Source organism: Hordeum vulgare, chromosome 5H (genome assembly GCF_904849725.1).
Source record: "Hordeum vulgare subsp. vulgare chromosome 5H, MorexV3_pseudomolecules_assembly, whole genome shotgun sequence".
NCBI classification, from domain to species: domain Eukaryota; kingdom Viridiplantae; phylum Streptophyta; class Magnoliopsida; order Poales; family Poaceae; genus Hordeum; species Hordeum vulgare.
In genome coordinates this window covers 429,670,317-429,686,239 of record NC_058522.1, presented here as the reverse complement: position 1 = coordinate 429,686,239, position 15,923 = coordinate 429,670,317, and the positions used below count along the sequence as shown (strand labels likewise).

The window sequence follows — 15,923 nt, the reverse complement described above, 5'->3', positions numbered from 1 at the left end:
ATGTTGTGTACCGCACCTAAAGTGTGCCTTGCCATGAGTCAGTCAAGGGGTACAAGAGTGATCTAGGAATGGATCACTAGACAGCGGTCAAAGATATCCTTAGTTACTAGTGGACTAAGGAATTTTTCTCAATTATGGAGGTGATTAAAGAGTTTGTCGTAAAGGGGTTACGTCAATGCAAGCTTTGTCACTAATCAGGATGACTATGAGTAGTGAACCGGATTCGTATAGTGGAGGAGTCATTTGGAATAGTTCCAAATGGTGCATCGTAGCGGTGTATATATGAAGACATATAGATTTGTAAAGCACACTCAGATCTGAAAGGTTCAGACCCGTTGACTAATAAACCTCTCTCACAAGCAAGACAAGATCAACCCCAAAAATGTATGGGTGTTAGATTCATTGCAATCACATAGTGATGTGAACTAGATTATTGACTCTAGTGCAAGTGGGATACTGTTGGAAACATGCCCTAGAGGCAATAATAAATTGGTTATTATTATATCTCCTAGTTCATGATAATTATCTATTATTCATGCTATAATTGTATTAACCAGAAACTGTAATACATGTGTGAATATATAGATCACAATGTGTCCCTAGTAAGCCTCTAGTTGGCTAGCTCGTTGATCAATAGATGATCATGGTTTCTCGATCATGGACATTGGATGTCATTGATAACGGGATCACATCATTGGGGAATGATGTGATGGACAAGACCCAATCCTAAGCATAGCACTAGATCGTGTTGTTCGTGTGCTAAAGCTTTTCTAATGTCAAGTATCATTTCCTTAGACTGTGAGATTGTGCAACTCTCGGATACCGTAGGAGCGCTTTGGGTGTACCAAACGTCACAACATAACTGGGTCGTTATAAAGGTGCACTACGGGCATCTCCGAAAGTGTCTGTTGAGTTGTACGAATCGAGACCGGGATTTATCACTCCGTGTGATGAAGAGGTATCTCTGGGCCCACTCGGTAATCCATCATCATATTGAGTTCAGTGTGACTAAGGGGTTAGCCACGGGATGATGTGTTATGGAACGAGTAAAGAGACTTGCCGGTAACAAAATTGAACAAGGTATAGGGATACTGACGATCGAATCTCAGGCAAGTATCATACCGATAGACAAAGGGAATTGCATACGGGATTGATTGAATCCTTGACATCGTGGTTCATACGATGAGATCATCGTGGAACATGTGGGAACCAACATGGATATCTAGACCCCGCTGTTGGTTATTGGTCGGAGATATGTCTCGGTCATGTGTGCATGTCTCCTAAACCCGTAGGGTCTACACACTTAAGGTTCGATGACGCTATGGTTATAGGGAAATAGTGTACGAGGTTACCGAAGGTTGTTCGGAGTCCCGGATGAGATCCCGGACGTCACAAGGAGCTCCGGAATGGTCTGGAGGTAAAGAATTATGTATAGGAAATGAGGATTTGATCACCGGAATTGTTTCGGGCGACACCGGTAATGTACCGGGACCACCGAAAGGGTTCCGGGGGTCCACCAGCCCCAAAGGCTAGCATGGGCTAAAAGGTGAAAGGGAACCAGCCCAGAGTGGGCTGGTGCGCCTCCGACCTAGGCCCAAGGCGCCACACGAGAGGGAAGGGGGGGAAACCCTAGTGCATATGGGCCTAAGGCCCATCTCGAGTGCGCCACCCCCCTCTCTCTTGCCCTGGCCGCCACCAGCAGCCCTAGATGGGGCTGCCGCACCCTTTGGGGGTGGGAACCCTAAAGGGGGCACCCCCTCCCTCTCCCCCTATATATAGTGGAGGTTTTGGCTGATTTTAGACACACAAAATCTCTCTCTCGGCGCAGCCCTGCTTCTCCTCTTTCTCCTCTTCCGCGGTGCTTGGTGAAGCCCTGTCGGAATACCTCGTAGCTCCACCACCACCACGCCGTCGCGCTGCCGGAGCTCTCCCTCAACCTCTCCCTCCTCCTTGCTGGATCAAGGCGTGGGAGGCGTCACCGGGCTGTACGTGTGTTGAACGCGGAGGTGTCGTGATTCGGCAAATAGATCGGAAACGACCGCGATCTGAATCGCTGCGAGTATGACTCCATCGACCACGTTCATAGTAACGCTTCCACTTGGCGATCTTCAAAGGTATGAAGATGCTCTACAACCTCTCTCGTTGTTGGTTTCTCCATAGATAGATCCTTGTATGACGTAGGAAATTTTGAATTTACTACGTTCTCCAACATTGAGGAACTCCACGTCTTTGGTGTGGTCCTAAGAAAGAAACACAACATTGTTAGTTGCAATAAGACAATGTTTGACATGCTTAAACAAGGGAGCATGAACTAACCGCGATGTGGCCTGAGTACTGGTATACCTCTAGTACGATCGAGCAAGTGTCCTGGTTCCATGAGATGCCGCTAAGGTCCCTCAGCTTGGAAACTTGGATCCATATAGCTCTCCAATTTTTGAGGTGGTTGTAGACCTGGGTGAAGGTCACCTCCTCGCCACAGAATTCAAACACGTGATTCGCAATGGTGTTTAAGTGCACCTCCCTGAAGCCCTTGTGAGTCCTAACTCCACTGGATATGAGCCCACACATCTTGTTAAGCATGAATGTGGACATGAACGACTCTCACTTTATATTGTTTCCCCTACCATCCTTCTTTGTCTTTGCAGTTGCTGTTTGTGAAGCGGCAGTGGCAGCAGCATCCGACAGCAGGAACATGGTCACAGGTCAAATCCTACCAGATCTAGTTGCAACGAAAACAAACGGGAGGGATTGAACTCATAGAGGACATCACTACAACTCGAGGAAGTCACGAAACAGGCCAGAGAAGAGGCAGACACGAGCGCCGCCGCCGTGGACCGTCGGCCGGAGAAAAAGTGCCGCTTACCTACTCATCGGTGCCGATCCGCATTGAAGGGAAAGCTTGAAAGGGAGGAGAATGGTGGGGGACTTTGGACGATGAGGTGAAGGGGGCTATATAAGGCAACCGATTCGATGGGAGGTAAACCGAAATCCTCCTGCCGATTTTTCCGAAACGAGTGTGAGCTCACACCATCTCCATTGTCGCATGAGCTGCACATCGCGTTCCCTTCCGCTGCTTCGACTCAGCCTGTCCTGCTAAACTACCGACTCATGAGTTTTTAGTGGGCCTGGCTGTAAGGTGTTTCAATGTTTGTCCTATAGAAACCAAACAATATATGCGTACAATTAAACAAGTCAAAAAAATTCGAGCCGGTTTGGTTGGACCTAATACGTACAACCAAACACGCCCAAAGTATGGGTGTTTACGATTGCAATACGAAATTTCCAAACACAACTTTAACCTGCAAAAAAAGCTGTAACAAACACCAAAGTGTTCATCTTTTTTGATCCGGGCTTTCTCCCCTTTCCATTACTTTCATAACGGAAATACAATGTTTTGAGACCAGAACCAGAAAGAGAGGGAAAGGGAAAAAAGCGAGTTCGGGACAATATCAGGAAACCCACCGTTCATGCCTGTCATCAGGAACACAAACTGCGGGGCGAAAACCTGATATCATCCAAAACTACGCAACAAAGACCAAAAGTATTACACTGCTTAGTATCAGCACCACTACCAGGAGCCCCAAAACAACCATCACCGAACCAGGCTCACAAAAGAGCACAGAAATAAAATGAAAGTTTTCACCAACTGGACATAGAGCCTAAACATCACCATGGAAACCAAGCCATCAGCACTGCAACCAGCAAAGTTTATCACCAACTGGACCTAGAGCCTTCCTGCATTTACCATTCATCCCAGACTTCTTCTTCATCAGCCTGCTCGCTCGCTTCTGGCCTTGGTGGTCCACACAGCCGCAGCATTTGAGCTGCGCTCTCTTTCAGCAATTGAGCTCCCTTCTTGACATTCTTTGCCATCGCCGGTTTTTGCATACCTGCCCAGTATTCAATAAATGCACACGTTGTGAAAGCAATTTCAAAAGGAGTTTTAATCCACTTCTTTTCAAATGTAGCCCGATTCCGAGCCAACCAAATAGACCAGCGAACTGCAGCTAAGCCAACAGTATATATCTCACACAAGCCCGGCAAAAAGCATACAACCAAGAGAAAACATGCCAAATTGTTTTCGGGATATAACTGGTACCAAAAACAGCACCAACTGTTCTGCAAACAATCTTGGCCACAGAGCACCCAAAGAACAGATGTTGCGCCGATTCAAGTTCATCACAGAAAGAACATTTAGGATCCCCCTGCCACTGTCGTTTTCTCATATTATCTCTAGTAAGAATGGAGTTTTGAAATAGCTGCCACAGGAAGATTTGAATCTTCAAAGGAATTTTACTCCCCCAAATCCACTTATAATGGTCCCCCGCAAGATTTGTTTCTAACCATTTATACATAGATTTAGTGGAATATTCTCTGGAATTATCTAACTTCCAGTAAACCTCATCATTTTTATCTGCACAAATTTATCCAACAAACATTGCTTCATTTCATCCCATTTCTGAAGCATAGGTGGAGATAACCTTCTCCTAAAAGAAGTTAGCTGGTTCATACTTTCCAGTTTATCCACAGTACACTCCCTATCTAGGCAAATTTCAAAAAGATCAGGATATTTATCTTTAAGAAGTATGTTCTCACCCAAATCATCTAGCCAAAGGCTAGCAATGTTACCTTTTTTAAGCACCACCCCTCTACCAACCATGTAATACTCCTTAACTTTCAAAATATTTTTCCAACAGGGGGAGTCAGTAGCTTTCTGTTTAACTTTAGCCATAGATGTTCTTCTAAGGTACTTAGCTTTCACTATATCTTGCCATAATCCCTTCTTCTTCTCCAACTTCCACCACCATTTAGCTAGCAAGCTGATATTTTGCTTCCTTAAATCTTTAACCCCCAGACCCCCCTTTGCTTTAGATCTACAAACACGGGTCCATTTCACCATATGATATCATTTTCTCCCTTTGCGGTGCCAAAAGAATTTTCTTCTAGGTTTGTCCCATTTTTTCAGTGTAGATTTTTTTATCAAAGCCATGGACATATAGTATGAGGGAATATGAGATAACACCGCATTAACTTTGATTAATCTTCCCCCACTGGACAAAGATTCACTAATACAGGATTCCCCATGACTAATAAACTTGTCATCAACAAAAAGCCAATCACTGCATTTAAGCCCAGCATAGCTAACAGGCATACCCACGTACTTAATAGGAAAAGCCCCAATCTCACAGTTGAACACATCAGCATAGTTCCTCATAGTATCATCATCCGCACCAACTGAGAAAATCTCACTTTTCAAAAAGTTGATTTTCAAACCAGACATAATCTCAAAGAGATAAAGCAGCAGTTTAATATTCAAAGCATTACTAACATTGTCTTCAAAGCATAGGATAGTATCATCCGCGTACTGAAGAATTGCTACCCCATTTTCCACTAAGTCCGCCGCTAACCCAGTAAACAGGCCATTCGCCTGTGCATTCAGGACCATCTTAGTAAGACAGTCAGCAGCTAGATTAAAGAGGAAAGGGGACAAGGGATCACCCTGTCTCACTCCCTTAGCACTCTGGAAATATTCTCCCACCTCATCATTTAATTTCACGCTAATGGTACCACCTACCAGAATTCTTCTAATCCAATCAATCCAGCGTGGGTCAAAATTTCTTTTGCTATGACAATCCAACAGGAATTCCCAGTTAACCTTATCATATGATTTTTCAAAGTCAAGTTTAAGAACAATCCCTTTTTTCTTTTTAGCATAAGTATGATGCAGAATCTCATGCAGTGACATGATCCCGTCCATAATATCTCTATTTTTGATAAAGGCATTCTGGTGTCGACTAAACAAGATGTCTACATGTGGTTCTAATCTGATAGTCAGCACCTTGGTAATCAACTTGTAAATACATCTTAGCAAGCAAATAGGTCTGAACTGTTGCATTTTGTCAGCCCCGACCACTTTAGGCAACAGTGTTATTATATCATAGTTGATTCTCCCCACATCGAGATTATTTTCATGAAACCAGTAAAAAAACTGACATCACATCTTCCTTAACAATATCCTAGCAGGATTGAAAAAATTCAATTGGAATATTATCAGGTCTAGGGGCCTTGTTATGTTTCATTAAGAACAAAGCATGTTTAACTTCTGTATCCGAAAAAGGCCTAAGTAAGAGAAAATTCTCAATATCTCCCAATTTCTCTTTATCATCCCACATATTCCCATCTATCTTACATAGGTTTCCAAGAGCAGGGCCAAAAAGATCTTTATAAAAATCAGTAGCATGTTTAAGCATGTTCTCCCTCCCAAAATGATAGTATTTCTCCTTCTCCTCCCATTCACCATCCTATGGAAATATTCAGTGTTACTATCACCTTTTAGCAAACAATTGTCATGTGATTTCTGTAGCCAAGCTACCTCCTCTTCCATCAGCAAGTTATTTAATTCTACCAGCATCTCCATTTTTTTGCAATAAAGCTTAGGGCTCAAAGTATCATTTTCTTGCAACTCCTCAATATGCCCTAATTCCTCCCTCAACCACTTTCTTCTTTTCCTGGCTTGACCAAAATTATTTGAGCCCCACCCTTTAAAATATTTTTTGAATCTCTTCAACTTGATATTCATGATATCAATAGGATTACCACAATATACAAGTTGCATCAAGATTTTAGCCACTAAAGTATTAAATTCAAGTTTGCTCAACCAATTCAGATCAAATCTGAAATCCCTCTTTCCAAAATTAATGGGAATATTATCATCAGTATTAAGAATCACGGGACAGTGATCCCAAATCTCTCTTATAATCTTCCTAACAAAAGTAAAAGGAAACAGATGTTCCCAGGATTTGGACATGAAAACTCTATACAGTTTCTCCAAAGTAGGATCCTGTTGATTATTAGACCAGGTATAAATGCCACCACTCATATCCACCTCCCGCAAGGAAAGAGCATTAATAATGAAGTTAAAAAAGGTCTGAGGAGTGTCCTAGCCTCACCCTCTTATTTTTTCTCCCCAACAAATCTAAGGATGTTAAAATCCCCCCCCCCCACAATGTAGGGACAAGTAATGTGACTGCATGTAGCTGCAAGCTCCGTCAGGAAATAAGTTTTAAATTCTTCATGTGTTGATCCATATACCACCAAAATACAACATTTCATCCTAAGAATCGTGTTCCACAATTCGAAACTCATAAGATATTTGCCCTCAACACAGTTAACAAGATCAAACACATTACTTCTAAATCCACCTAATATTCCACCCGACTTCCCTTCCGAAGGGATCCACTTCCAACTGAAAGCTTCTCCAGGATCAATTTTTCTCAAGAATTTAGGCGAAAAATCTTTCTTCATAGTTTCTTGAATCCCAACAAAATCAAGCTTAAAGTCTCTGACCAAGTCAGAAATATATGTCCCCATGCCTCTCTTCCCAATCCCTTTACAATTCCAAAAGAGACTAATCATTTTTTATGTTTTTTGGATTTTGGGTTTTGGTGTTAGGTTTGCCAGGAGCCATAGCCTTACCTCCACCATCCCCCACTTTCTGTTTTTGACTTCTAGTCACAGGTTTAGATATAGTAACATTAACTTTTTCCTTTCTTTCTTCCTGGATCTAACCACAGTAAAGTCATCAACATCTAAGCCCTCATCTCCTACCCACTCAGTATCTAAGGGAGATGCTTCTCCAGCAGCATTAGTGATAAACAAAACTTTATCATGTTGATTATCACTCTTATCAACTTTTTTAGCAATGTTAGCTCTAGAAATCTCAATCTCTCTTATAATATCTATGGTTTCAAAATTATCCTCACGAATATTAACACCCATTTTGACAGCAGCAGATATAATCTCAAGATTTGATAAAACTTCAAAAGAATTACCAGGAGATATGTTGTTACCTTGTAGATCTCTCTTTTGAACCAGCCTCTCAGCTCTGACACCCATATGCTCCACATTGGCCCCCACATTCCTCTTGCTACACCTCACTTGCATTTCCTCCCTCACAGGGGGAGTAGGAATCACTTCCACTTTCTCACCAGAATTATCAGGGGACTGCACCAAGTAGGATTGTATTTTTTGATTACCAGAGATTTCACTAGGATCCATATCAGTCACCACAGGTTCCCCCATGCAAGCATCAAGATATGATGAGAATTTTTTACCAGAAACAGAAAAAGAACTTGGCACAATCTACATAGAGTTCACTATAATTTCATCATAGGATACCATCCCAGAGTCCACATTCCCCCCTTCCTCATTGTTTTGAATTTTTTCTGCCTCTTCCACCGTAGTATCAATAAGTAGTTCATTCCCCACTTCCTCACTTTCTTCATCAGACAACATGTCCTCACTCTCATTTTGTTTGCTTTCCTCCTCCATGTTTTCTTTCATAGGATTCATCACCACATTTTTTCCATAACCACCTCCAATTGTTCCTGGGGGAGCCCAAGACTCCCCCATATTAGATGAGGATGCAATATTTCTTTCAACACGAGTATCAGTATTAAACCTAGCTTTTTTAGCAGCATTACCTTCCTCATTTTCTTGCTGCACTCCAATTCTCTCTCTTGGAGGATTTTTAATCGGGATTTTATCAACAGAGAAGAAGAAATCATAAAAGTGTCATCCCAACACCCCTTCTGCTGAAGCGGGAATGTCCTCAGCATCCCTACAACCCAGCTTAATTCTAACAGATTCAGGCCTATTTATAGTGGCTTTATCAATTTCCAAAGTTACTCCCACCAGAGATCCCACATAAGCAATATTCTTCTCATGTCTCTTATCTAGAGGAATGTTACTCACATTGACCCAAGCAACATTCAACAACCCTTTAGCCCCCACAGATTCAGACCATTTTCTCAGATTAATCACAGCACCACAGCTCTTAACGTTCATACTTTCAGCAAAGCAAGTTTATCCACATCTCTAGGAGATGGAAATCTCATAACAAAGGTATTAGGGCCAATAGATCTGGTCGAGCACCTCCAATTAGTATTGATATATGTGTTAAAAAAATTCTCCAACTGTCTACCAGATGCATGACCCTCAACCACCGAAATCACAATAAACATGTTCCTATCAGTAGTCTGGTTGGGCGTACTATGATCATGGATATAGAAAAAGGCCTTCCCCTCTGCCGGAACCCACACATGGGTGCTACGCACTCCCATGGAAGAACATTATTGCATATAGGGGCCAGATGTCCATGAATCCCGCATCTACCACAGATAGCACGCGGACAGCAAATAGGCAAGTGCTCAGGATCCTTGCAAGTGACGCAAACCTCAGTGCCTCCCACTAGTGGAGAGGCGTTCCTCTTGCCGGGAGTAGGATGTCGATGATCAGGAGGTTGATGAAGATGTTGTCGACGCGTCTCCTGAAGTCTTCCCCCCGCAGATCCACCCGCGGGGACCTGGGTGCTGTTGTCGCCCCACTTCTCCCCGCGGGCTCCTCCTTGCACCTCCATGGCCGCCGCCTCCCATCTGGCCTTGTCGGAAACACCATGTCGTGGATCTACGTTGGAAGAGTTTTGCCCGCCGTCTTCGGCTTCGCGCGTCCACACCATGTTGCGACCGCCTCCGCCTCCGCCGTGGCCGCGACCTCCTCCAGGTCCGATCCGACCACCACGTCCACCGCGCCCGAATCGACCTTCTCCACCTCCATCTCCGCGGAACCCACGACCACCCATCTCTCGCCCTGCCATGGGTGGATTCCGCGGCGGCGACGCTGTCACCTCGACGAATGATCTACTATCCCCTCCAACCTTCCCCTCCCACCAGCCGAAGGAAGGCGAAACCCTAGGTGGCGAAACCCTAGCTTTTCCCCCAGAAGTGGCCGAAGAGGGAGGCGAGATCTGGAATGGGCGACGCTGCGGGGGTGGGTGGGGATATCACCGAAACCCTATCGCCGCTTCCTGTAGCACGCGGGCCTTCCCTTAGCGGGGCCGGGGCCTCTCCCTGCCCGACGCTCGACACGGGCCCAGGCCCGAGAATGCCCACCCCGGGTGTGGCTTGCGGCACACGATCGTGCAGGGGGACGAGGAGCGCCGCTGTGGGCGTGCCTGCGGCAAGGGAGACGAGATAGACGTGAGGAACGCCATCCACCTTTCGTACTAGTTGCTTTATCTGCCTAACTGCATACACGAGTGATCTGCTTCCACCATTTCCCCAAAGTGTTCATCTAATCACAAGTTTTAGCCCCAAAAAAAATCTAATCACAAGTTTTGCATTTCGCGGAAATGCCAGCACGCTGGTAAATATGGACGGTAGTACTACTACTTAGTACAGATCCTGTCCGTGATGAGGTCGCGTCTCTCCACTGAACGGGCGTAACGAGTGACCAAATTTAACCACGCGGCGGTGCGGCTCTCGACCACTGTTCCCATTTTCTTTCGTACGCGGGGAGGAAGCGCCCTTCCGCGCGAACCAACGCGACGTTTTCACCGCGCCGGCCCCGCCAGTTTCTTTCTCGTCTGCTTCTTCTTCTACCAAACGTCCAAACCACAGCCGGCCACCCCCACTATATATATGCGCGCCACTCACCCGCCCCGCCGGTCCCTGTCTCGATCGTCCCCTGCTGTCGTCAGGACGCTCCTCCCCTCCCCACCATCGCCTCCACCCAAGCCAACGGTCTGATTCGCCACCGCCGGTGAGTTCCCTCCCGCAGATCATTCTCCCCGCCGCTCTTCTCTTTTCCGAGTGATGGAATGGCGCCTAGTTTCTTGCCAATTCTGGTTTTGCGACCGAGTCTCTCTCTAATTTCCTCTGCTTGTTCACCGGTGCATGGCTGCGATGCGGCGCGGTTCACGAACCCAGCCGTAGACCGTGGTGTCTGTTTAGATGAATTAAGTACAGTAGATCCTAGTGTTTCTTGCATACAAGAGCTTCATTTTCTATAAGATGGTTTTAGAACCACATGCTCCGGCGTTCATGTCAGTCAGTGCTCAGTACTCAACACAATGCCGCGTACGTCGTCCCGGGTAGGAGAAAGGGGGGATTGCTTCGCTCTGACATGGCTGGGCCTGCTCCCTCTGAATCTTGTGGAATAAGGCAGTGCCACCGACCTACAATGGCGCCGACTTAACATTAGTTGGTTGGGAACTTGGGATCCAACTGGTGGTTTACTGCAATTAACAGAGCTTCCTTGCCGGGAACGGAACATAGCATGGCAAGAGATCTCTGAGCTCTCTTCTCTTTCGGCATTTCCATCGACATCCCCAGTTGCCAGTTGTGTCGAGGATTGATTAACTAACTTTACAAGGGAACTCCAAAGGAAGAGGACGAAACCGCCATTGCTCACTGCATGAGTGCTAGTGCGAGTGCGCGCGCGGGTCCCTTTCATCCGTGGTGTCAAAAGTCCCCAAACCGACCTACTATTTTTTTTTCCCTTGTAAATCTCCGATCGGATCTGACCTCTGCCTTGCCGGGGAAGAAACGCGGAGCACTATATTTATCCGGCCCCCCTTTCACACGGCAGGGCACACATCTGCAACAGCCCGTTGCCTCTCTCTGTTCTTCTTCTGCTGGGGAGACGATCGTCCATCCCGTTTGTTGCAGCGGGAAGTTTGCCTGATCGCTTTAGGCTGGAACTGCTAGTTGGGTTTTATCGTACGTGATCGAGTAATTGGCACCAAGAAGTTGGAATTTTGATCTCGCCTCTTTAATTTGGTAATTAATCAAGAATTTCAGAGTTTAATACTACGAATTATGATGCGAGCATGAGAACAATCTGCATCCAGTGAATACGTTTTAATTCTCGCCTTCTTGACCATCCTTGTCTTTGCCAGGGAAGATTTGCACCGGAATCGACCTCTGACTCAAGATCACTGTTTTTCTGGTTCGACCAGAGCCATGAGGAAAAATGCATCGTTTGTGCTGTTGATTTTGGCCTGCTTGTGGCTATGCCCTCGGCGGAGCAGCGGGCTATCATGGAACATTTTCTCGTCACGGTCGTCCTCGGCGGCCGGTGACCGGGCCCCGATGATGGAGCTCGACGGCGCGGTGGCCGACTTCTCAATGGACGGCACCAACAACCCGCGAGGGCTGAAGCTGCTGGAGAACGCGCGGAACAAGCTCGCGGGGCCCAAGAACTGCTGGCAGGAGGCGTACCGCAACCTCTTCGCCGGCTGCGGCGAGATCATGGCCGACAAGGAGCGTCAGGCGCGCCTCGCGTGGCACCTCAGCAGCTGCTACCAGGAGGACTCTGGCCGGCCGGCCTTCCCGTCCTGCGCCGGCGGGTCCAGGATGGTGCACTGCCGCAAGAATCTGGGCGACTCCGAGAGCAAGGTGTTCCTCGAGTTCTTCCTGGAGACCAACACGCTGTGCCACCAGCTGCAGGCGGAGGCCTTCAAGCACAGCACGGAGCGGCTGGTGAACGACCTCACGAGGTCCTCCAAGTCGGCGGAGGAGAAGCTGGAGGTGATCGAGGCACGGTCGGAGGAGATCATCAAGGAGTCCGGCAAGGTGCAGGACGCGCTGTCGTCCATGGAGGCGCAGGCGGACCGCCTCGCCGAGACGTCCAAGGGCGTCGGCGCGCAGATCGACGACGTGCTCGCGCACTCCAGGGCCATCTCCGACCGGTCCAAGGAGATCGCCGCCTCCCAGGCGGAGCTCAAGGAGGGGCAGGCCGAGATGAGGGTGAAGATCGAGGCCGGCATGGAGCGCATCCAGGAGTCGTACGACAGGCTCGGGGACGGGATGGGGAAGCTCACGGAGGAGGCCGTGGGCATTCAGAAGGAGATTGCAACTGTCGGCGACGTGATGTCTTCCAAGATGCTGGTTCTGCAGGGCACCGCGGATGAGATCGGGAGTGTGGCGGGCAAATCGCTGGAGAACCAGATGCAGCTCTTGGATGGGCAGAGTAAGGCCATGGATGGATTGACCAGCCTCCACACCTTTCAGTCACAGGCTCTCGAGGAAAGCAGGTAATGCGTTTTGTCGTGTCAACTATACTGAATTTGCAAGCCTTCTTTACGCATGTTTGCATCAGTTGACTGAAGATGTTTGCATCAGTTGACTGAAGAGATGAATTTTTGCCTGAACAATTGCAGGGAAACTTTGGAGAAATTTGCACAGTTTGGGCAGCGTCAGCAGGAAGAGCTGTTGTCCAAGCAGGAGCAGATCCGGCAGGCTCATGATCATCTCATCCTGAATTCACACTCCATACTAGCAGCTCAGGTACGGTACTAGATTTTTATTTTCTCATCTAAATTATTTTGATCACGTGATAGAAAAGGCTTCAAGCCTTCTTCTAACTCGCATTGTATGCTGACTGAACTTCTTTCGGGCTGCAGGAGGAGTTCAGAGCGAAGCAGGCCAACATCTTCGCGGCGCTGGACAAGCTCTACATCCTCCACAACGCCATTCTGGCCGAGTCCCGCTTCATCAAGGCCTTCTTCTTCTACTGCTGCATCGTCTTCCTCATCTACATGCTTACCAGCGCCAAGCAGACGTTCAGCATCAGAGGCCAGCTTTACTTCGGTAAGATCATTTTCTTCGGTTTTCTTCAGAAAACCATTGCAACCCATTGCATCTATGTCACAACATCTTGTTCGATTTTCTAATGTTTTTTTTTCTTCAGGTCTGTGCATCACGCTCCTGCTAGAGATGGGTCTGATCAAGTTTGCAGCCGGCAACTTCGACAACCAGTTCTGGGTCCTGTCCAAGGTGTTCTTGGTCAGATTGTTGTTCCTGGCTGCCGCCACGATTCAGATATTGCATTCCATATTCACATTCAGGTGAGTAAGAAACCATGAAGTCCTAGATTGCACTCTTACAATAAGATGCTTGATCTTAATTAACTTGGTGAAACCATGTTCTATTTCAGGGACTACGAAGTTCTGAACCATCGGCTGCTCCAGACGCTGGTGGAGAAGGTGAGGACACTAGAAGAGAATGCAGGCGACAGGATGCTCTCCTACGGCTCGGAAAGCGACGAGAGCCTGAGGAATTACTCGTGGGTCTTCGACGAGCTGGCGGACGAGGTGGACAGCAAAGCCGATCCTAACTACGTGTTGCCTGAGCAAACTGACCGGAGGTACAACGCCCTGCCGGAAGAAGTCGCCGAGAATTCCATCACGACGTCCGGTAGCCGGAGGTACAACCTGCGGCGGCGCAGCAAGCAGTGATGGAGATGAAAGTTTTTACTCCTCGTGGAAATGCGGGGTTTGTGGTCTTATTTACGAGAAGAGGGTTTGCGGCAGTTCTTAGCTTGGGTGTCTGATGCTGTGATCTATATATATATAAAATACTATACGTCGTTTGTACTTGGCCCGTATGTGTTTTGGTTTTGCTACTCAATCTGAAATCATCGGATGTGTATAACGATGTTGACTATATATTTGTAACGAACAGCTGAGTTTAGGTGTAATGAAAACTACGGTTGTTGAATAAAGTACTCTATCATGAAAGTTGTTTAAAACGAAGTTCATTTCGCATTTTTTCAGTCACTCTAGCCTGCATTTCTTCAGTGTAAGCTACCATGTGACCTGTTGCCAGCAAATAGTCCAATAAGCCCGCCAGATTATATGTGGCCCACGGGCGATGTCTAGCGGGCCGTTCTAGTATTAAGTTTTCCTTCGCTGCGTGTTGTAAGTACGTGTAAATACGAAATCACTAGTTAGCGAATACCTTTCAACGATTACTCTTACCTTTACAGGTTCCAATAAAGTATAAATGACGCACTGTATGCGTATCACTTGTCACATTTTTTTTTCCTTTTTTGTAGATCCGTATTTTCAAAACGTTTTATTTCCTAAACCGTGTGTTTAAATTTCGAACCGTTTTTATCGTTGACTTTCTTGCGTCAAGATCTTCAAAACTAGAACCCATGTGATAGGTTTTGACGAGCTTTTTTTTCACGAAAAAACCAGAAGAAAAACCAGACAAAAAAACCATGCCTCATGCGATAGGAAATAAACAGAAAACGCGTTTTTTCTCTCCTCTCGCGGAAGCAAAACCGTGTCTTTAAAAAAAAACGTGTTTTTCATAAAGAAAAGAGAAAACGCGGATTTTTCTTGAAAAAAAATCAACTTTTATTTTCGTCCAAAATTACGAAAGACCGGTGAAAAACCGGAACACCAAAAAAATCCAGAAAAAAACCACTCTAAAAAGTCAATAACACGTGCAAAAAAATAAAAATAAAAAAGCAAAATACGAAGGGACGTTCAGAGCGCGGCACGTGGCGGCAGTTGAGAACGCACAAAGATGATCGCTGGGAGGCTCCCGAAAAAGTACTCCCTAACTAGTTGCTCTCGTGTAAGTACGGTTTACTTGTCCAAAAAAGTGTAAGTTCGGTTAACTATGTTTTCTTGTTTTTGTTCTTTTCACTGTTCTTATGTCGAAAGGGGTTTTTCCCCACTCCATTTTATTGCATAAAACGAAGTATAGAGTTGTTCAAAACATCCAGCCTACAGAATCCAATGTCCAAGCCAGGGTTCACCGGTTTCTTCGGTTATTGTCTTTTTTTTCTACATTCTTCTTTGGTTTCATTTGTTTTCTCATTCCATTTTTTATTTTTGCTAAGTAACCACATTCCATTAAACATGAAGATTACAACGTACAAGGACGTGAAAACCATACAAGACATCCAGAGAAACCGATGTCAAGAAGTTATGCACAAAGGAACCTGTAAAAGGAAAAAACACATTCAGAACATTAGATTCCCTTATACCTTGCCGAACTGTCACTCGTCTGTCACCATCGCTGATGCGTAGCGCCGCTGGATGTAGAGGGTCATCCTTCAAAGCCAGATCAGGAGAAGCACCATCACAGACCATGTTGTTTTTTGAGCCGATTAAACGATCCGTTGCAAGCAACAAGATCAAGTCGTTGTGGCACGTCGGATCTTCCCCACGTCCACCTGATCCTGGCAACGTCGTCTTCATCTGATGTAGTCGAGGAAGAAGAGCACCGCATCCAACCTGCATCCACTCACCCAACTTCATGCCATCAAATTCATCTGCAGAGGTCGAC

General features: G+C 46.2%; 1 protein-coding gene across 2 annotated transcripts; it reads left to right on the top strand.

Annotated features, from left to right (window-relative positions):
* Window positions 1-10,504: 10,504 nt before the first annotated feature.
* On the top strand, window positions 10,505-14,370 carry LOC123396000 (protein GAMETE EXPRESSED 1-like). Of its 2 annotated transcripts, none has more exons than XM_045091025.1 (6): window positions 10,505-10,599; window positions 11,738-12,874; window positions 13,001-13,127; window positions 13,244-13,430; window positions 13,531-13,687; window positions 13,777-14,370. In XM_045091025.1, the coding sequence occupies exons 2-6, from the start codon at window positions 11,802-11,804 to the stop codon at window positions 14,075-14,077; spliced, it is 1,845 nt and encodes a 614-aa protein (XP_044946960.1). In that variant the 5' UTR covers window positions 10,505-10,599; window positions 11,738-11,801; the 3' UTR covers window positions 14,078-14,370. The 2 variants fall into 2 exon arrangements, with proteins under 2 accessions (XP_044946960.1, XP_044946961.1); XM_045091026.1 differs by lacking the exon at window positions 10,505-10,599 and adding an exon at window positions 11,442-11,618.
* The last annotated feature ends 1,553 nt before the right edge of the window (window positions 14,371-15,923 follow it).

Coding starts and splice junctions, on each gene's coding strand:
- LOC123396000 (XM_045091025.1), top strand. CDS start 11,802: ATGAGGAAAAATGCATCGTTTGTGCTGTTGATTTTGGCCTGCTTGTGG. Junction 12,875..13,000: donor CAGGCTCTCGAGGAAAGCAG/GTAATGCGTTTT, acceptor GAACAATTGCAG/GGAAACTTTGGAGAAATTTG. Junction 13,688..13,776: donor CATTCCATATTCACATTCAG/GTGAGTAAGAAA, acceptor GTTCTATTTCAG/GGACTACGAAGTTCTGAACC.